At 43.0% G+C, this 22,375-nt stretch overlaps 1 protein-coding gene across 1 annotated transcript in view; it reads left to right on the top strand.

The window, feature by feature from the left end:
* Positions 1-377: 377 nt before the first annotated feature.
* Positions 378-22,375, top strand: part of INO80C (INO80 complex subunit C) — a gene marked incomplete at its 5' end in the record, with an annotated part of 31,328 nt that continues 9,330 nt past the window's right edge. Inside the window, 2 exons of the mRNA XM_084280344.1 lie at positions 378-512; positions 21,398-21,508. Coding sequence (XP_084136470.1) covers positions 378-512; positions 21,398-21,508 — 246 coding nt within the window. The remainder of the gene's footprint in view (positions 513-21,397; positions 21,509-22,375) is intronic.

Here is a 22,375-nt window from a genome sequence, read left to right as displayed (position 1 = left end):
GCTACCGCAGGCCCGCAGGGGAAGCAGCGAGGAGACTGGCTGCTTCCTACGACCTTCGCCGCAGCTGCTAAAGCGCCGACCTCACACGCCCGGCATGGAAACCTCCACAAGCGGAGGCCAAACCGCCGTGACCGCCCCCCCCGCACTAACAGCCTCCCTAACAGAGCCCGGCCAGCAGAAGGGTCGCGCCGCCGCTACTGCGCATGCCCGCCTCCAACGCCGCCGCTCGGCTCGGGTTCCCCCACTGCGCTTGCGCGGGTCTCCATCGCGCCCGGCGAGGGGGAGGGGAGCGCTCTCTCCCGGTTCCGCCCCGCCGGCGTGCTCGGCCCGGGCGCGGAGGGGCTGGGGTGGGGGGAGGGGAGGGGGGGAAAGGAGAAATGGCGAGTCTGATCCCCGCGGCGGCCTCTTCTCCCGCTGGCGCCCCATCCCGTAGCAAGAAGCGCCCGGCGAGCCCGGGTACCGGCAGCGGCCCCGCCAAGAAAAAGAAAACGACGGCGACGGGCGGCTCGCAGGTAACGGGCGCGGCGCAGCCAGCGCGCATGCGCGGAGATGACCGTGTCTTCCCCCCCCCCCCCCAACCCCTTCCTGCGCATGCTCGCGGGAGGCGAGGGAGGTGGGCGCGTGCGCTTGTGGAGGGCGGCCGGCGCGTGCCCGGGAGCGTGCCGGTGTGTCCGTGGGGCCTGCCGCGGCTCAGCGGCCCCGGGCCCCTCTGCCTCCTCCTCGCCAGCCCAGCCCAGCCCCAGGGAAGAGCTGGCCTCTGGGTGTGTCCCGCTGGGCCGGGGGGCTCCGGTGGCCTTCAGACAGGCGGTGTGAATGCCGAGTTTCAGGCCTCTTCTTTCGTCCCCCAGTCGCCCGGAGGGTGTGCCCCCTCTGTATATGCAGCTGGGCCGGGAGTGCAGCTCCCGCGCCTTCTCTAGTCCGGTCTGTGACTCAGGCGTGATTCACGTAAAGTTGTCTTTAAATTCACTCGTCCTTAAAACCAGTGTCGTGTGTGTTGACACGTTCCGATCAAGCCATCTTGCAGTTCATTTTTCCCTGTGCTTGCCTCATGACTTCATGACTGATGTCGCACCATACCTGGGTGCTGTATGTACACCTACACGCTTAAACTTACATGTGTGTGATGATGGTTTTAATGTGAGGTAGTTGATGCATCGCAGAGCACAATTTAACAGCTGCTGGTTGTGTTTGGCTCAGCTCAAATAGGGTGTTGTGTTATGGCCTTCTCACAGTTGAGCCAAGTGGACCTGGAAGTTAAATGAAGATGTAACCTCAAAGCCTGAGCTTTGGGGAACAGGGTCAGGGGGAAGGAGAAATGCTATTTCTTTGAGTATCTCCTATCCTCCTACCCTCAGCTGCAGTGGGTAGGGTGCAGCCTCTACTTCTGCATGGTGTGGCACAACTGTGTAGCTCCCCAAGCTCATACCCAGCTGATGACATATGCCCCTTGATCATGCTCTAAAACTAATCCCTGGAAGAGGTTCAGAGTCAGTCTATAAAACGCTATAGGGTTGAGATGCAGTATGTTCTGGATTTCTTGTTTTAGAGGGATTTCAGTAGCTAAAGTGGTCAAAATAGGGTTGGAAAAAACAATTGCCTTTCCCCTCCACCCGCCAGAAGATTCCTCTCCATTTCAAAACCAGCATAGCTACAAAGTATGCCCCACTGCTGGTTAGGATGCATATTTTCACATGAGCCATCAGATCAGGGGAACGTTTCTGCATTTTTCAGCAGATCTTTTCTCCAGACAGTTGAAAGCCATTGTGCATGCACCAGGGCACAGACACAAGCCTGCCCTCCTCCTGAGTGATGCTCCTGTAACACTTGTTTTCACCCTGTGGCATTTACATGGTTTCTTGTCTATTTCTGGTGGGCTTATCCCTAGGAGATAGAGCACATGAACTGTAGTGCTTAAGGTAGCTAACAAACTGCTTCACAGCTGTGAAAAATTACTGCCTGGCATGATCACGTTTGACAACTTTTTCAAGGTCTGCTAGAGATAACAGCCTGGGTTTGCCATCATGGAGAGAGGACTGCTCTGTGTGTGTCTGCATGTGGGCTTGTGTGTGTGTGTACTTTATATATATAACTTAAATGAATATAAAATCTTTTATATTTAAAAAAACCTCCACAAACCCTTCAGCCTCTAAAACTGTTCTCTGAAGTTCACGCTCAACTTAAACCTGTGGACAGCTTCCAGGCATTATGAGACAATCCACGATTTCTTACCCAAACTGGGTTTTGATAGAGTGTGATAAATGGTTTTTGCAGTTCTTCTCACAAGTGATTTCAGTGGAGAAAGGAGTAATTTCTCAACATTATGTCCAAGTCAGCGTACATGTTCACCGACTTCAGCAGTGCAGATCAATCCCATAAGGAAAAGAAAAAAAATGAGTCTCAGAAAATGTGTAACCTCAGGAATGGGACGAGAAACAGCTCGTTGATCTTCTAGCAATGTTGCTGACTAGCTCTGGGTTGAGCCAGTTGAAACAGAAATGAAGTGGGGGCTTTGCATTTTGTAAGTTAGAAACATTGATCATTGGGCACTTTCTTCTGAGGTACCTTATTTAATCTTAATCTCCAGAAGTCCCTATAAAGTCCTTAGTTAATTGCTGAGTAATGTACTTTTTCTGGATAAAGAAACTGGTGACACGATGAAACACTTAATAATTCCAGTCTGCTGAGCTATTCAGAATATTGCCAGTCAACAAACACTTAACGCTCTATAACTTATCCAATCTTTAAGTGGCTCAGCCAATCAGGGACTAGGTCATCCATGAATACTTTTTCTGAATATATTGTATGCTGAGTAACCCATTATGGTGGGATTATTATTTTTTATTTTAATTTTTTAACTCCAAAGAAGTAACAGCCACCTGTCAGTGTGATAGGCACACGCCTTTAACGCACACCGCGTTCAGCACAGGTTTGGAGGCAGCACTTTTGACTCTTCACTTTTTTAACCAACCCCTTCAATATTTTATAACAGCCTTTTACAGCCTATTTTCAGTCTTTCAGAAGTCAAGTATATTGTGCCACAGCTCAGCACAAAATGGTTTCTGTTTTACGCAAACTGGCATCCTGAAACTTCTCTGATAGAGAAACAGTGCATTGTTTCCTTGCCTAGTTAGCAAATGGTAGTTACAAGGTTCCCTGCCGAGAGGTTTGTCAGTTCAGGACCTGGGGACTCCCCGCTGTATTAGCTGGTAACTTCTGCTGAGAACCTGGTGTCTGGCCCACGTGAAAATACGCTTCATGTGGTGCCAACTGTGAACTTGCCCACATCTGCGACTCCATCACTGTGAAATTGAACTAAAAGGGCTATTTTTAAGTTCCACAAAGCTGTTTTTCTTTCATAGGCTTTATGATGGGAGTAGCTATCACAGTGCCTGCCCTGAAAGACACGCCAGTCTATTAAACCCCTAGATTTCAGAAATCTGTTTATTTTTTCATATGACAAATATGCTTAAGTATAACAATGTAATCATCCAGTTTGAGTAGCTGTGTGTATCCCACAAGAAGGCAAGGTTGTCACACAGCATACAGATTTGTATGAACCCAACTTTGATGACGTTTCTGTGACACATGTATTGCTGCTTTCTCCAAGATACACTTTAGGAACATTACCAAAACCATTCTTCATCGTTTGTATGAATTACCGACCCAAAGGTATTGAGTCATGTTTGTCTTGGAAGCACATTGCACGTAGGGCTTGTCAGTCATGTCTACGGGAGGAGACATAAGCTTTTTGGATAGAATGCCTGTATTTACCAAATGTAAAATTAAAAGCGAGCTTACAGGAAAGCATGATTGCAAATTGATTACATCACTTTCGTTAGCCTTACACAATTATTCCTCCCATGCAGTTCTGCCACTGAAATAAGCATCAGTCTTTGCTGCAGCAGCAGATTTTTAACGCTGAGGATGGTTTCCTATCTTAAATGGTAACATTCATGTGTCAAAACCAGCGCTGTTTCCTGGTTCACAAGGCACTGTTCGGTTAGATGTCCTTGCCCAGTGGCTCCCAACAGCTGCTGTGCAGGTTCAGCTCCATCGCTGTCTCTTGTGCAGATCTGTCTCCAGGAGTCCTGTCTTCTTAACTGCTATCACTTAACCTGGGATAGAATCTTTGACACTGATCTTCAAATGCCACCAGTTCCTCTACCTTAACGTTCACAGTTATTTTTATAGATTATTCAGCAACAGGAAGCTTTTATATTCTACATGAAGATGTAATTGGTGAGAGATAATGCTTGCCCGTGACACCTGGCAAGCTTAAAAGACAGAATTTGAAGCGAGATAAGAAGAGAATGGCATGGGTGGGTGGGTGTGAATTTGTCAGAGGACAATTAAAGAGAGAAAATAGGGTAAATATCATGGTAAATGCGTATTTGCTTACAATATTTGTGAAACAACTTCAGACATATGTGATGAAGCATGGTAAACACCTTTGAGAATTGCATCATGGCTCATCTTATGTTTTGCATTCATGTAAACTGCCTTGTAAACTACAGCAATGCACAGAGAATGCTTTTTGCTTCCTTCCTCTTCGTCATTGTAGCATCAGGTCTTGGTACAATTTAGAAAATAAAGACTGCACTTCCTCTTCTGCAATGGTATTTGAGAGTTAGATTATTAAATATATTGATTTTTATCTCTAATTGTGAATATTGCAGCAATGCTACTGGCCACCGTCTTTCTATGTAACTAGCTCTTAGCACCTTTGGTATTTCTTGTAATGTGCTTGAAAACAGAAGCTGTACATCTGTATTAGAAATATAAAACTCAAAATAGTTTCAAGTTACCATCCTCTTAAATAGGCTCCTCATGCACAACATGAAAATAAAAGGAGCAACTAAGATAGGTAGAACTCTTATTTTCAGTGTAACCAAATGATGGTTTATTTGATAAACTGAAGATCATCAGAGTAGTGTTCTTATAGACAGCTGTACATTGAAGAAAAGGAGTTAAAAATATAGGTATTAACATTGTTACTGTTACATATTCAGAATCTGTCCCTGGAAGACAGAGAGCTTACCCTAGCACATAAATAGCATGGAGTTGCCCGTACGCCATCAGTAAATTTAATCAATTCTCCCGTTCTGCTATTTTACCAAGCCTGTCACTGTAAGTAGGAAACTATCAAATCAATTTTAAAATAACTTTGTTTTAGAGAGTCCATTTGATCTGGCTGTAATTTCCTGAAAAATGAGGTTAGGGAGAATGAGTTTAACTGCAGAACTGGTGAGCACTGCTTCAGCTACTGCGCCGAATTGCTGCTCTCATCATATTCTGGGGTGAATACCTCCTCTAGTACCTCACAGTATAATCACTTTCTGAGCTGAAATTAAGAGTTACCTACTAAGAAATTCAGACCTTGTTAGGAGACTTACTCCAATGGTTTAACACTAAACTTACTCTAATTATTGTAACACTATTCCATGTAAGACTTCCTGTGACAGAAAAGCATGGTTTTCCTTTGTAGTTAGAAATTTAATAAACAAATGGCTGTTTCTACCAGTCTTCCTACCCTGAAAGAGACAGCAGTACCCTGAGACAGCATGATAGTAGGGAGCTCTCTGTGCATAAGCATTTGCCAGTTTATTGAAAAGCTATCACGTCGTTATGCTCTAGACTAGGGGTTTTTTTAACCATCTCTCAGCCCTTAAGGTTATGACAGTAACTGAAAATGCATGAATTTAACCAATGAAGCATGGCCAGTCTGATGACAGTGCCTGCCTGGAATGAGGTCTTCAAAAGATGTAACGTGCTCCCAGGGGCTGTTAACTCAAACCTAATTTAATTTATTTAAGTGACACTTTCATTGGGTAAAGTAATAGGTATCGTGATAGGGCGGAGTTGGTTGCCAGTTACTGGTAAGAACTGCTGAGGTGAGCTCTTCAAGTTCAGCCACTTGCACGCTTATTCACAACCCTACCCGAGAGTCTTGACTCTTAGAAAGCCAACTCAGTCAGTGTAAATCGAATTGCCATGGCTTAACAAGAGTTTTAGCAGGTAGTGTTTATGTCGGGGTAGCTGTCCCACAGAGAAGTAACGAGCTCTGGCGTCACGCTGCGTGTCACCAGATCACAGAGCACTGCAAATCCCCTGAATGTGCAGTTTGCTGTATGAAGCACTCAGAGGGTCACCGCTTACATCTCCTAATCCTTTCAGACACGTGAACACAAAGATACTTTCTGGAGCAAAGCAGACAGCGAACAGCTGAAACGTTAAGCATCTCTTCTTCTGTGGAGTTTTTTTGTACTCTTCCCCAAAAACATCTTATTTTGAGGCAGTCCACTAATGACAGCCAGGATTATCCCAAGGTACCAGTTTTGTTACTTGCACATTTGAAGCCAAAGCTGTTAAGAACCAGAATCCCTCCAGTCCCTGATGGGGGAAAAATATAATTAAAAGACAATTAGCAGATTTTGTAGGGAAATCTGGCAAAAGTTATCTGTGTTTTAATTGCTTTTATAGAGCAATCTAGATTAAAAGGGAAACTGTCAAAACTGAGAGTTAAGGATTGACTTTGCTTGACATTTGTCGCATATTGAAGGCTTTAGATGATCTGTAATCATAAAAAGTATGTGAATTTCCAAACCAGTCTATGCCAGTCTCAGAGAATTACCAGCACCCCAACCAAATGTAATTAGATTTTAGATTTAGAGTAAACACAGATGTGTTATGTCGTAGAAAGGCAAAAGCATATGTGTATTGACTTTTAGTGTGGGCGTCAGTATGCTGGTGTCATGGTTTTTATACCCTTCTTCCCTTATCCTAGTAGAGAATTTTATTTTTTCCTTTAGCTAACAGAAAATGGAGAGCCTTACTCTGATCATGCTTAATTCCAAGATTCATAATAAACACATGCAAGGAGGTTAGGAGAGATAATAAAGATGGTTCACTGGTTCTGTATAGGACAGGTTGTTTTTTGAAAGAGAAAGAGCAAGCTAAAATACTTTAGCATTACGTTTTGTCTGAGAGGCAGGGCTCCTTAAAAGGGATCTCAGGATCCAGTTAGCACATTGACAGGTTCAGAGTAACAAAAGAAAACTTGGAATAATTTAACTGTCTAGATATTGCAGATTCAGAGAGGTGTCTGGATGTTTTCTACTTTTTTCTAAAGTGTGATGCTTGTATTAGGTAATAACTTCAGTTCTTGCCTTAGCAAGGCATTATATAAATAGTAATTTTGGATTAGAAAGGCTAGTAGAAATATTAATTTGGTAGCCTGGGAGGGTTTAGAACACAATTTTTAAGCATTCCAAGAAAGCAGAACGGAGACATTGGCTATTCATTTAGACCTACAGAATGCCATAAAAGTTGTGGCACTGCCTGTTGTGCAATATACCTGGCCCTCCTGGCAGAGTTCACATACGTGAACAACACCTCACTGCAGACACACCTGCAACTTCAAGAGGCACAGTCAGGCATCTTAGCTTCTCAGGATCAAGGAGGAAAGAGTGCAGGAAAGAGTCCCAGTCTCCTCCCATCTGCACTCTTACCCACCTCCACAAATCTCTTTGTGCATGCTGCCGGCATCACGTCAGCTTTGGTACTCACCAGACCTGCTCAGGCACTGATAGAGGTCACCAGACTAACTTTCCAAACCTCCCTCCTCTCCCAGGAATCTGCGCTGGTGAAACTGGACTGATTCACAGGGAGGCCTAACAGGCATCTGAGGTAGCACAAGGAAGAAGCAGGACCATGTGATGTGGGAAGGATAACCACTTTTCCACTGCAAGCAAGCTTCTTCACACTCTTAGCTGCAGGTTTCATTAGTTTACCATAGCAAACTGAATGAAAACAGGAACAGATCTGATTCATTAGTAGGTCCAGTGTCCCTGCCTGTGGGAAGACCTGTGGAGTAACAGCTTCAGCTGTCACACTGCCTGCCTGTCAGTCTCTAAGTACCTTAGAACTGATACCACAAACTCCAGCAAGCTCTGTGAGATGCCACCAAAATAAGCTAGCAGGAAATACTAAGGGCTAGTCCTAATTCTACCGCTCCCTGAATATTTAGGCAACTCTTTCCACTTGGGATTCAGAACCATGAACATCTGCCTCTCTGAAAGCAGCTATTAAATCCTTTCTTTCAGAACTAGAACAGAAGTCACACTTACGGCACTGAGACTTGCTTTTTATATCATGTGTCCTTACAAGTGCTTGCCATGTCCTCCATTTGAAGTTAGTCCTGTTCCTGCCAGTGCCTGAGGGGATTCAAAGCCTCTTTTCCTCACACTCCCCCCCCAACCACCCGGCTGGAAGCCAGCCTGGCGTGTTGGGAGGCGAGGGTGGAAATGTTTTCTCCTCAGCAGCTGAGGATGGAGGGAAGTCCTGTCTGTTTCAAGGAGAAGGACTCTGAGGTCGGGTGTTGCGCATATTGTCAGAATGGTCTGCTTATCACAGAATCTTAGGGGTTGGAAGGGACCTCGAGAGACCATCGGGTCCAACCCCCTTGCCAAAGCAAGTCTTCCAGGTGCTCGTTTCTGTTACGTGTTTTGCCTGATGATAATTTCACTGCAGAATACACAGTCGTGCGAACAGGGATCAGAAATCCTTTCCCTCCAAGACTCACGCCAAGAGCTATATAGTCATGCCATCTAATAACATGCATTTATGTTGTAATAAAAGTGCATCACTGTTAAGAAACAAATTGGAAATGGATAGAAGGAAACTATTTTGTGAGTAATATGCAATTAATCTGTAAGTGAGTCCATCATTCTGGGAGGGGTGAATAGCTGTACTTACATGGTTTGTAATCATCCTGCCCCGGGATGTGAGTGCTGACTGACTCAGGGAAAAAAACACGTCCCTCTCGATTCAAAGACCCTGCTGTGGATAACAAGCATTTTGGGGAACTCAAAGAAAAACCCTTCTGTAAAACACTGCAGGACATTGCTAGGATTTACCACACGGAGAGAGACTTCTAGTATCATATGTGACCTTTTTATCATTTATTAAACAGAGAAAAATTATTTGTGGGAAATTGCATGTCCTTAATTTTGATTAAACAGACAGAATGATCGCTTTTCACGTGCTTCGGTGCACAACCTGCCTAATATATGAATTCCATAATACCAGAGGTATTTAAAAAGATACCTGATTTTGCAAACATCCACTGGCCTAGAGGAGAAACCTTCTGCAGAGTTTTAAGCAAGTTACTTTTTCACTTTTCTGCCCTTGCAATGTGGTCATGCTTGTAGCACTGCTTACCCCTGTGTCTGTAAGGATGCCACGTGCTTATCACCACAGACGTACTTACTGCTTCCTCAGGCTTGTGCTTTTCTGAGTTGGTGGAGGAACGAGAAGAAGGGCAGAGAAGGCTGAGATGCCTGTGATTGTTTCTGCATAAATTAAGGCAAGGTTTACAGGTATGGATAGCATCAGTTAAGTGGTACAGCTGGAAAAATCAAATTAGCTTTCAAGCATACAACTCTTCTTTCAAATCTCAAAATGAATTAGCAACTTCCTAAGCTAAATACAGAACAACTGCTTAGAGTTTGATTAGGTTTGTATCAAGTAGACCATCTTTAAAGAAAAGGTTAGTGGCATCCCAGGAGTACAGGGTGTGTTAATCAGGGAAGGGAGAGACTGTTATGAAGATACTCATCATCTAGGAGAAAGGGGGAGGGAGTTAAAACCCTGTAGGAAACTGCTTGAAAGTTATGTGCTGTGAAAACAGCCTTTCTGTTGAGTCAGTGGTATATTGGTATGCAGTCCATCCAGAGGCTTGACTTAATTTTTCAGATAAACATATACATTTGATAAAAGATGACCCCTCTGCCTAGAATCTTTGTTACATTTATGCCCTGAAGCTGTCAGGACTACTGCAAAATACTGCTTAAATGGAACATGAAGAAATTAGGGCAGTAATTAACATGAGTTATATGACTGCTCATGACCAAAGGAGCTTTTTGTTCGTAAAACCAGTATTTTCTATTTTATAGGATATTGATTTCTAACTAGGGAGATGGATAGTTGCCCAGAGAGCCGTGGAATCTCTGTCCTTGGAGGTGTTCAAGACCTGCTGGGACAGAGCTGTAAGCAGCCTGGTCCAAGGTTAGTGTTGGCTCTGCTTTGAGCAGGAGGTGGGCTACTGACCTCCTGAGACCCCTCCCAGACTCAGTGAATCAGTGTTCCCACGTCTCATTTCAGATGTCTGATTTATGAGATTAAGATGGAACAGTCGTGTGTAGGCAGGTCAGGGTACCTCAGTTGGGTCCCTTTCCCTGTCGTGTGTTAATGAAGCCCAAAACCAGGTGATTTTATTTAGACAGTATTAATTCTCCCTACACTGTAACAGTGACTATGTTTTAGTGGAACTCCTTTTGACGTGGAACAGCACAGTGTTTTTATAGCAAAATTAACTCTTAAAATTAGCAGACTGGAATAGGAGTAGGCCATTTTTCCTTGACACATACCCAGTGTCTTCAGGGTCCTCAAAGCAAGGTAGTATGCTGGAAACTCCTTATTCCTTAAATTGATTATCTTTGTTTCCATAGTCTAGAACTAGCAATGCTAGTTTGAGTCTCATCTTAAAGTACTTAAACTTTTCCAAGTCAGAACTGCCATTTTCTCCTTATTTTTCATTAAAACTAATTGTTGCAGCCAGGACTGCCTTTTGTTGAAGCCACAGAATTGCCCTTTTATCATCCTCCTTCCCACCTGGCCAAAAGGTATCTTTTTATCTGCTAAATAATTCATTGTGGGAAACTTCTTAAAATACCCTGTTTAAAATACCCCATTTAGATCCTGTGTTTCTCTCTGACTTATGATTGGGGATGTGATACCAAAAGTTCACTAATTCTAATCTAGTGGAAAAATCGAGTCTTTCAATAGTTCTGTTCTGTTTCAAGTCCAGAAAAAAAGGCAGTCTGGATGCAAGTTTACATGCAAAACACTGAACTGTCTGGCACTCTTCAGATGTTCTGCAGTTCCTCAACTTCAATATATAGTATCAGGGTGACATGTACGGCCACAGAACTTACACAGTTGAGTAAACAACCACCTACTTGTACAAATGTTTCTGCAGAAATATTTCACAAATTTGCCTTGAAATTGGCATCACTATATAACTCTCTCCTCCCTTTTCCTCCTGAGCAGCCTCAAAAGTCTACAATGGATACTTGTATTACCTTATTTTCATCTAAATTAGAATTTGCTGTATGTTTATTTTGGTTCAGTCATCAGGGTTTTTTTCATTATCCAGTTAAATGGATGTATCTATAGGATAATGTACCTACAGTTCTGCTGAGTGCAGGAAGACCTGGCGTGCTGTTCAGTGCAGGAGTGCTTAGTGTTGAGTTTGCTAGATGAAGGAAAGCGGATATAATATTCAGGACATGTACAGCCAGACTTTCTTGGCCCCATAATACGAGACAAGCAATAAGCAATTTGCAGTCTTCAGATTTTGAAAAACTAAGGTATAGAGTTTTTTCTTGTCCTTTTTCCAAGACCTTTGGAGCATCTGATAGAATTACTACTCTCTGATACGGTATGCCTTTGATAGCTTTTTGAAGGTTTGTAGAAAGAATGTTTTTTTTTTATTCTCAGTTGCTTTAGAAGTGGCATATTCTGTATGTCACTGTACCTAACGTTAGTTCTTCTGACACTGTGCTGGGGTATGACAGCCTCAGGTACCTGTACGTGAGTGGGAAAGCCGCCTTCTGAGTAACTTTAGACTGTAGCACTAAGCCTTTGCAGTACGGCTGCTGGTGTTTACCAGCGCATCATTGCAGCACTACCTGTCATTAGCAGAAACCTAACAGCCACTGAATTTTTATCTACTTAAAGTGGCAAGGCAGAAGAAAGCGCTAAAACGTGCAAAGAAATCAGGAAAATGCACAAGTACTGTTTTCTCTATCAGCTTACCAGTTCGTCCGTAACACCTGAAATTAACATTTGGCTATTCTAATTCAGGTCGATTTTTGCTAAGAAAAATAGATGTAATAGGAGCTCTGGAAGAGAGACACACCCTGTCTTTACTTGAAACTAATTAATTGGCTTTCCTTGAATACATGTTCTGGTTTTGTTTGCTACTCAAACGTAGTTTCCTGTCAAAATGGGTAACGCTTTACAGAACAAACTAGAATGGGGAAACTGAGTCATTTTTGCAGAATGGAATTCCTTTTCACATCAGCCGTGGGAGCCGATGGCTTTTTGCTTCCCTCCTCCCTGGCTCAGTCACGTGCAGATGAATGGACGTGGATACTTCTCCTCCCTTGGCTGAAGCCCGATGCTCAGCAGAGGGGTTTTGCTCTGCTCCCCCAGCAGCGTTACGGTGTTAACAGCTCACGAGCATACTGCACTCCTCCAGTCTTTTCTCCTGAAATACTTTGACCTTAACTGTTCTGTATCAAATAATGGATTTTAAACTTCAGGCAGCAGTTTAGCCAAAGTCCTTGACTGAACTGAATTCCTCCTGATAGAGAAAGCAACGTACTTCAGCTTTTAGGAAAATTCAATTGTGATTCACTCTAGTCTCTTTTCCTACTACGCTTCCATCCATTTTCAGTCTTAGGGCCCATCAATTTAGAAGACTTTTTTCTTTTGGGGAATCAAAATATTCTGTTAGCTGGGCTCAGTTTTACCCTTGGTGAAAGTATGAACTAACACGTGCTTTTTCATTCTGTATATACCGAAAGTTTTTAGTTCCAGAGCTGCTTCAGCATGCTGTTCAGCTCATGAATTTGTCCAAGTTACAATTTTCTTAATAAAGAGAACTGTCAAATGTTATAAACAAGGAATAGTCCCAATCCACCAAATGAAATCTAAAAGTGAGAGATCCTTTGCAATTATTTAAGCCGAAGGGAGCTTTGTGGCAAATGCAAATTAAACCAGCCTTTTCTGGGATAGTGTAAAGCTATTCACTGTGGCGTCCCAATTACATTTTATTTGAGGCTTTTCCCCGTAGAAAATCGGGTTGGGGTTTTTTTTCCTTGATATTATCTGTAAGTTATAAAACTTTGTCTATCACAGTGCTTGAAAGTCTTTAAATGGAAAAACATGTTTGGCATCTGAAATCCCTTGAGAAGAAATCAAGAGTTTTTTATTGAAGCTTGTTAGACTCTTTCTGTGTTTGCAAGTTTAATAATTTTGAAGAGAGCGAAGTAAATTTGAGTTTTTCTGGATTTTTTTTTTTTAATCTTAAGTGGGAAGTACCAGCAATAAGGAAGTTTTTATGTCATGAAATTGCTAGGTCCTTTTCCTGTAGGTTCTCAGTAAATGTTTGAGAGGTGGGAATGTAATTAAAATCTTATTCTCCCTTTGGCTGCATTTTTAATTTTGAATTCTAACCCTCACACGGTGTAATAGAGCTTTGCTTGAGGGTGTTTTATACCTCTATCAAAGTGACCGAAGTAATTAGTATTTTATACATTTTGGTAAGTATTTTGTCACTGGAAGCACCAGTGCAGGTGAATGATAATGGTTTGAAGCTCAGGCAGTGACGGGACCCTAAATGAGAATGTCGCCTTTTAATCAAGAGCACTTGGAGCCTATGGTATTGAAATGCCCTACAGAGAACATAGAAAAGCCATCCATCACTGCATGACAGTCCAATCTTTTAGTGCATGAGTAAAATTTTATGCAGCCTTTCTAAGGCGGTTGGAGTACAAGATGTCTTGATTCACCTCAAAACAGCAGTGTAAAAGTCTGAAAGCATAATGTACAGATTGTTTTCAGGGTGGCTTATGTGTCTTCATGTGTTATCTTTATTAGGATTGCAAGGGAAACACCTTCCCTGTCCTGCTTCAGGCACCTCCTCCTCCCTTCTCTGTACCCAACAGGAGAGATTGTTTCTATGCTTTAGTCATATGTTTGGAGTTAATTTCATAGCTGATTAACTCTTGATGCTCAGCGTAGTACTTGGCAAGTTAGAGGGAAAACACTGCTGCTTTAACAAAGGCAGATTGTGTAAGTCTGGCACAGAAAAGTGGTTTGACACGTGACTCCGAAGATCTCTGGGGAATACTTAGAAAAAGCTGAAGTACATTTAGTGACATGCGGATTCAAAGCTAATATCATAATAATTCAACAATCTCATTTCAAGCTTTGTGTTGTTATGTTTGTTTTAAACAACTCTCCTTCAGCTTTCTTTATAAATGAAAGCAACAGCAGCAACTGAGGACTATGTCACAATTAAACTAAAATATTTTTGTAGTTAGGCATTTGGGAGATTTAATTTTGATACCAATGGAAGCAGAAACCAATACCAGGAACCTCTTCTTTTTAGATGAGTTGGCAGTGACAAAACCCATTTACTTAAATGGCAATATTCCCAATTTACACTGTATGCATGACTGTGTTGCCGACCGTACTAGCTGCTTTAAATCAAGGACAGTGATCTGCACTGTACTTAATACCTGTTTTCAGCTGGCTATTATCAGGTTTTTTGTTTCATAAATTGAGATTTCAGTACCCCGTGGAACAAAATTTGCTGTGAATATGCAAGATTTCTTTTCTTCCTTCCTGGAAGCTGAAATGTTTTTGTGACCCACCTCAAAATAAGGTAGGACCTCCTGTGAGTCACAGAGTCACAGAAAGGTTTGGGTTGGAAGGGACCTCGAAGATGAACTAGTTCCATCCCCGTGCCATAAGCAGGGACACCCTCCACTAGACCAGGTTGCCCAAAGTCCCATCCAACCTGTCCTTGAACACTGCCAGGAAGGGGGCAGCCACAGTTTCTCTGAGGAACCTGTGCCAGGGCCTCATCGCTCTCACATCTAATCATAGTATCCAATCTAAATCTGCACTCTTTCAGCTTAAGGCCATCACCCCTTGTCCTACCATTCCCTGCCCTTCTAACAGCCCTGCCCCAGCTTTCCTGTAGGCACCTTCAGGTACCGGAAGGCTGCTATAAGGTCTCCCCAGAGCCTTCTCCAGGCTGAACAAGCCCAACTCTCTCAGCCTGTCTACACAGAGGTGCTCCAGCACTCTGATTACCTTTGTGACCTTCCTCTGGACCTGATCCAACAGGCCCACGTCTGTCTTGTACTGGGGACCCCAGAGCTGGACCCAGTACTCCTGGTGAGGTCTCACCAGCGTAGAGAGGTAGAATCGCCTCCTGTGACCTGCCAGTCATACTTCTTCTGATGCATCCTGTGAGGCGGAAATGTTCCTAAAGTGCTGCCGTGTGCCAGAGTGCTCGGGGAGGAAAGGCTGGGGAATTTTATCCGGCTTCATTTGAGTGAGTGGAAAGGAAGAGGGAAAAAGTTCTTCCTGCGGACTCTTCCTGCGGGTAAAATATAACCAGATGGGGAAGACATGTAACTAAGTCTTTCCAGCAAAGCTTTTTATCACAGCCCTGGAGAGAGTTAATCTTTTCCACCAGAGTGCTGTTTCTTCAGTCTTATGTTGAGTCTTCTCCGAGTTTGCTTTCAGAAATGCGCTATGCTAATAATGTTGGTGATGAGAAATTTCTTAGCTATCATTTTGAGCGTAAGCAGCTCTAAATTCTGACACCTTTCCCTGTGAGTTGTTCCCAGCAATGTAGGGCTGCATTTTTGCCTGCCAGAATGTATGCGTTCAAGTTTTAATGTCGTCTGTCATGTCATCATGCAAAGTTAAATGAATTAAATATTCAGAATGTGTAAGAGCCTGTACCAGGCTTGTTATACAGTGAGAGCTAATGTATTAATCAAACAGCTTAATATATGTTCCAGTATGAGCAGCATTAGCTGGGACTCCATTAAATTGCTGACATTCAGAGTCTACTCCCAATTTTGAAAAGTCTGCTCGTATCATTGGTGCTGTCATCTAGTGACATCCGTGCTCTGTTTCCACATGTCATTCTCACTCTCTGTAATTGGCTGCTAGAGAAAATACAGGTATTATCCATCTATTTCAGAAATTACCATTTTCTTCCCTGGCTGCATGCCGCAGTTTTGTCAGGATGACACAGAACTTAGCTAGGTAAGTTGATTCGAGTTGGATATTGCTGCTTTAGAAGCGATGTGCTGCAGGAATAATTAGACAAATACCATTATTGAGGTCGAGTTAAAACTATGGTGTCAAGGAAACTCAGGATGTCGTTGTGGTATTGTTGTGATTATGGAAATCATCTGCCAGAAGCAAGTAAAAATAATTTAAGCTATTTATTGAGCTTCACATACAAAGGCTGGAGATAAGGGGGTTCCTCAGCAAGCCCAATTTGGTACTTCAGGCAAAGTTATCACTAAGTGTGAAGGTGTGATTTAGAACCAAATCCCTCTTATCGCTAATTTTTCAATAGTGACATACAGCCTCCTAGTCATCACTTTAAGACAAAGCCAGAGGATCAGAAATACTGAGCACAGAAACAAAACCAAACCGAAAAACTACATCTGTAATCACCTTCATCTACAATTGCTGTACTCAATATCATGTTAAAACTGGCTAACTAATGAATGATTTGCAGAAAACAAAACAGAGAAAAAATCAATGTTTACATTATTGGTTTTGCTCCCTTAAACTAGAAAATCCCTTTCCAGTTCTTAGAGAATTTATTTATGCATTCCAGCTTTGCTTTACCAACAGGCTGTTCAGTTTACCTTCTGTCGTGGTTTAACCCCTGGTACTACGAAGAACATTAACTCTATCCCAGCCAAAACTAGCACACCTTCTATTTTTAAATTTTGTTTTACTGTGTAAAGCTGTAACGACTAATGAAAATGGCCACTGACAATTTTAGTGTGCCTTCAGTGATATGCAAATCCTTTTTTTCTAAGCCATGACATGCGTGGTATGCACTGATGGGATGCCAGAAATGCACAAATGTACATCTTTGGCTTCTATGTTTCTTTTACTTTGTAAAATCATATTAGTCTAAAGTAATCTAGAATATCACCCAAAAGTAAATAGATAAGAAATGATACTTCAACATAAACAAGTAATCCTGTTGGTTTTAATCCTCATTGTGGAAGGAAAAAAAAAGAAGAAAAAGAGATGATGCAGACAAGCACTTTCATAATAAGCTAATTCCACCTGGTATTTAGTCCCATCACAGACACCCATCCCCAACCCCATAATGCTGATTCCACCTAGAAACAGCCAAACCAAAGAATTCGGCTTCCATGGTCTACAAGTATTGCTTGTCCTCTCCCTAAATAAAACCAGACGGATGGAGAAATCTTTGGAAATCATGTGAAAACCAATGCATCTGCGGTAGGGAATTTGGAACAGAATATATTGAAAGAGGTAGTAGACTTACCAAAACCTAAGATTGAAACTAGTATGTGAATAGGCAGCCTCCCAGCGTGTGTTTTCTCCCAGTACAGACAGCATACACAGAAAGGTCCAAACTAGGCTCATTCCTGGGGTTTGGCTTTACTCAAAAGAAGCCAGTGTTAAGGTAGCAAAACTTAGCTCAGGTCCCTTCCCCAGACTTGGCTGCTCTTACAGCAAACCTTTTCGGACTCCCAAGTGTTTGCAGCAGGCCTTAGCTCTCGAATTTTTGCTGTCTCCTAACCAAGTGAAGTCCTCAGCCAGCTTCCTCGTTCGGCAGCTGTCACCCAGCCCTAGTATGTAGCGGGGAAGACAGTGTCCCACCCAGCTGGGATACACTGAGTACTCGAGAGGTGGACTTGTGAAAAGAAATGCAAAAAAGCAGCAGCACCCCTCGCGTTGCTCCTGTCTATCCCAGGAGGGATAGTGGTGACCAACCTGTCTCATTGTGGTTGTAGTTAAAATTCAGCTAAAGCACATAAACACAGCTTTATAGAGGGGATAAAATTGCACAAGGAGTCCCATAAGGAGCCTTTGACCCACTGTCTACAAACTTTAAAACATGCCATTCCAGTCAAGGTCACTTTACACCTGGCTAAGGAGGATGCTTGGAGGAGGAGGAGGGCAGAGAGAAGTATGGTAAGAAGTGGTGGCAGCATGGACTTCTGTGGAGGTTAACAGCCAGGGGAAGAGTCAGTGGGAAACGATGAATATAGTTTCTGATGGCTTAGCTGCAGTAAAGACTTTATTATTATTTTTTTAATGTTTTTATTATTATTTGGGGTAAAACTAGTGTAAGCATGTTCAGCCGTACTGAAATCACACCTTCATTTGCCAGTGCAGATGTGCCTTGTAAATGTAAAGCCACTCCAAAGTCTGTGTTGCTATAATCTTCAAGGGCCTTTGGAGGAATACAGGCTGCTTAGTGACTGTCACAGCACAAATTCCCTGTAGCCCGAGTTACATAAACCACCGTGCAACAGCCAATAGTTATAAAGTGCACATTAAAAGCCACTCCAACATCTCTCTCCTTGAAGTGTATATTGAGCTCCCTGTAAAGGATGTTTACATTACAAGATCAGTTATAAAAAAGAAGCTTTAAAGAAGCCATCGAGAATTTCAGCTCGTGGTTGCACTTCCTTTCTAGTCCTGCTGCAGAGCATTTGGGATTACCCTAGGACGCTGGGCATGAGGGAGGCAGCTAAGAGACTGTCTGGGGTCAGAAAAACGTGCTGGGGACGACGGGTGGTGAATGTGGCAGGAAGGGGAAGTTGCCCCACACATGACCGGGGTTACAGCAAACATTGAGCTGTGCGCGTTCCCTGGTGACGGGCGCTTCCTCACGGTGCTCACGAGACAGCCGCCGTCGCTTCGCAGGGCTCCAGAGGGGATCCGAATGCGTTCCCCTGGGTTTGCCCCAGCACGTGACAGTGAAGAACGAACTATCCTCCGAACAGAACAACCAGGCAAACGAGCACATTTGGGAGAGATTTGTTCAACTGCTGTTGAAAGTTAAAGATTACCTTTACTGTACAGTAACTGTCCACTGAGGAATCTTCTGTCAGGCTGTAAATAATGTTTTGTATTGTCGCTGTACTGTTCACTCTCAGGAAACATGGGGTTCGCAGTGCAAAGGTAGATCCATATTGGTTAAAATTCAGTTGGCATCTGTCCCTTCCCTTTAAAAAAGTTTTTAAAAAACAAACAGGAAAGTTTAAATGATGTTTCTTATGCTTTCAATCCCGGCATTTTAAAACAGGCTGGACAGATCTGTAGATGGTCGAGACGCTTTCAGTTTGTGACAGAACAACTGCTGAGGATATCAGCTGAGACTTCTGCAGGCTGCACAGAAAGAGCAGTTCAAAGCTCTGTACTTGCCAGAGTTCGCTCCTCTGTGCAGTAGCACATTATTCTGGGAGCAGTGCTCCTACTCAACTCTTTAATGTTTTTCCAAAAAGAAAAAAGCACATTAGCTGAGTATCTCTCTTCCGTAGTGCTACTGCTAAAAATCAGAGTTTTCATGCAAGCAGTGCTGAGTGAGGGAACTGGTATGCCTCTACAGTATGACTTCATCTCAGCTCCCAGCATTTAACTGGGATGATCCTAGTACTCAGGCCCATTTGCTTCCCAGTCTGTCACAGAGCTCTGAAGTCACAATATCAATTGTATACCACTGTGGTATGCAAGCTGCTTTACAGTTCCACACACCAGCCTGCATCCTTTGCCTTGGAGAGGAAACCACTCCTCTCAAATAGTCCGTGACAGATCCTGAAGCTCCTGTTGGCATTACATCTGGGTGGGGCTGGAGGGTGGCTTGGGTGTCACCATGGCCCAGAAAAGATCCTGCTGCAGCTCCGGATCCTGCTGCAGCTCCGGATCCTGCTGTCTCTGCCACTGTGCAGGGGACATGAATACTTTGAGTGCCGGTTCCTCCACTTACAGAATTTACACTGATAACGAGAAGTATCAGCAATAGTTTATTCATCAAAAACAATCTTGTATCTCAACCCTTATCTTCCTCAAGATTGACTTAAATGTTTGCTGCTGAAATCCAAAGTGCTGGAAGCATGTGCCTATGTAAGGATGTAGTTTGAAACCTAGCAACTCGTTGTACAAAGCCACCTTACTCAGGATTGCTGAAGATACTATTTCCTCTGCTCACTGTCGCACAATGCACGTTTCTAAACATCCGTGTGCATTTCTGTGACGGTCGCTGCCTTTTAGTGTCCTCAGCAAGGGAAGGATCGAGCTTAAGCTACATGCAGCGCTGCTTCCGCTGGTGATGTTGTGGCAGGGTCCTCTGTGCTGCGAGGTTACAGTGCACTGGCTGTGGTTTTGAAGATCTCTATTCATATACTTTAGTAAGACACTAGAAATGTGGTTTACCTTTATACCATACTTTGAATATTTAAGGTGTCTCTCTGCTGTGTTAAAAACAGGCACTGTTGAATAACCGATGTATTTCCCCAAAGAAGAGTTCAACTCCCCTTGTTCCTAATCCTGTAATTACTTATGCATGTAGTTAAGAATACAAACACTTCCCTTGTAATCACATGGAGGAGATGCTGAGTCATGGCCTTTGCTATATAGTCTCCTTTTCTAGAGGTGCTCCAATAATTCAGTAATAATAAAGATCCTTTTTTCTCCTACTTAAGAGAGCATTGCTTCAACACAGAAGGTTTTGCAGTGCAGCTTTTCACAGGAAAATATTTTTTTGTTCCAAGTATTATCTGTCTGGAGGTAAAGTGAAAAAAAAATTTAACCGCCCGTTCAGTAAATATTGATTTAGCTTTTAGCCAAGCTTTTTGTTCTTCAGAAAAAAAGAATCCAGAATATGAAAGCCGATTGACTGAACTACCAAACTCAATGGCAAATTTCTCACTGGCTTCAGTACGGATGGGTATTTCAGAGGAACATTTATGTATGTAGTGTGGGGGCTAGTTCTGGTCGTGTGGAGACTTACAGGGAGCTCACAAAATTAATAAAAACCCGACATAGGCTCAGCCATGCAGAACTATCAGAAATTGTTTAGACTGCCACGCAACTTTTTTAGCTTTCCAATCACACACACACCTACGCCAGCTGCTCTTCCTGCTAAGTAAATAAACAAGCCATAAAGATAAAAGCCTAGAAAACAGCAACTAGTACCAATGCAGATTTTGTGAGGCTCGTGTATAAAAATTATAGATATGTATAAAAATCTTTTTTCCCCTCAGTCCTCACTCACACATGATTGAAGCCAAATATAAGCCAACAATAAACTGATTAATCAATTATTCTTTAGAACCTTGACAAAAACTTCTTATAAATTTTATATATTCCCGTTAACGCTCTAATCCTGAGCCTTCTGAAACAAATCCAATGCACATTTCTGCTGTTTCTGGTTTCACATGCTGTTTTGCACTTTATAGAGATGGCTTTCATTAATACTGAAAGAAAAATCCCCATGCTGTTTCTACTCAGTAGGCTTTGGCCACTCTTCCCCTCCTCCCCTTTATGTGTCAGTTGTAAACTGCTTGACAAATATTATCTTTCATGCTTCCCCACTGCTGCCATGAGAGACCTTTAAAGATTCTGAAGAGATAGAAAGGCTAAAAAGGCAACAGGTACCTAATACAGCAGACAGCTCGGTCTCTGGTTAAACTTGCTTGGAGTAACAAGCAGTTAAGATTGTGGTTTTTTTCTTCAGGGTGCAGGTGGAGAGGCCATGAGTGAAAACAAATTTCTGAATACAGACTCCAGCACAGGGTCAGTGGAAACAACTGTCAAGCCATTACCATTTAAAGATCCGAACTTCATCGTAAGTATATTATTTTAACAAATTGAAATTCTAAACTCTTCAAATAAAACATTAACTAGGGTTCTATTGAACCATATTGCTAATGTAAATATTAAGAAAGTCAGCTTAACAGCCAAATAAAAGGTGGGCAGTTTTTAAGGAACGCAGCTGAATTCCATGCCGTGCTGTGGTCCAGAGTGCACGCTAAATTACAGCATGGAAATGGCACTGGTCCAGAGGCAGAACTATTTGATTAAGCTCTGGAACAGAGCCAGAAAACCTGCTGGATCAAGGTAAGTGCAGAAGTTTTTATGGTGCGGTATCTCGCAGACTGCCACGGCTAGATAGGAACGATTTATTCTGCAGTGAGTGTAGGAATCCCATCTCCCAGTTCCTGGCAGAGGCAGGCTGCGAGGCGATTGAACTAGGAATCAGCCGGAGAGCCATTAGCCACTGGCATTCCGCTCCTCTCCTGGTCCCTGAAACTCGAACAGACCCGCCGTGTCTGTGCTTCCAGTAATTGCTAGATTTAGAAGCAAACGCTCTGTGCTCCCCAGAAGCCTGGCCTGCTGGCGTTCAGAAGTCATGTAAACTCTGACAGTTGATGAAATACAGGCTGCTAAAAACACTGTGAGGCTTAAATTAGGGGAGAAGGTGAAGGAAGACTACAGCTAGTAATGCTGTCACTGCTGGGGTTTTTTAAATATCTTTTTATCTTGGTGTGCCAGGGCCAGCTCATTGGCACACTCTACAAATGCTTTCTAGACAAGCAGACTTCTCAGACTGCTGGTCCTAAGCCCGTGCTTAGAAAGAAGGATTTATCCCAGGCTGCTTTCTGTATGAATAAGACACAATATCCCACAGCATAAAACCCGAGTAATTGGGCGT

Source organism: Gallinula chloropus (genome assembly GCF_964237585.1).
Source record: "Gallinula chloropus genome assembly, chromosome: 2".
Classification (NCBI taxonomy): domain Eukaryota; kingdom Metazoa; phylum Chordata; class Aves; order Gruiformes; family Rallidae; genus Gallinula; species Gallinula chloropus.
Note: the sequence above shows the minus strand (reverse complement) of the source record. Positions and strands in the feature narration are given on the sequence as shown.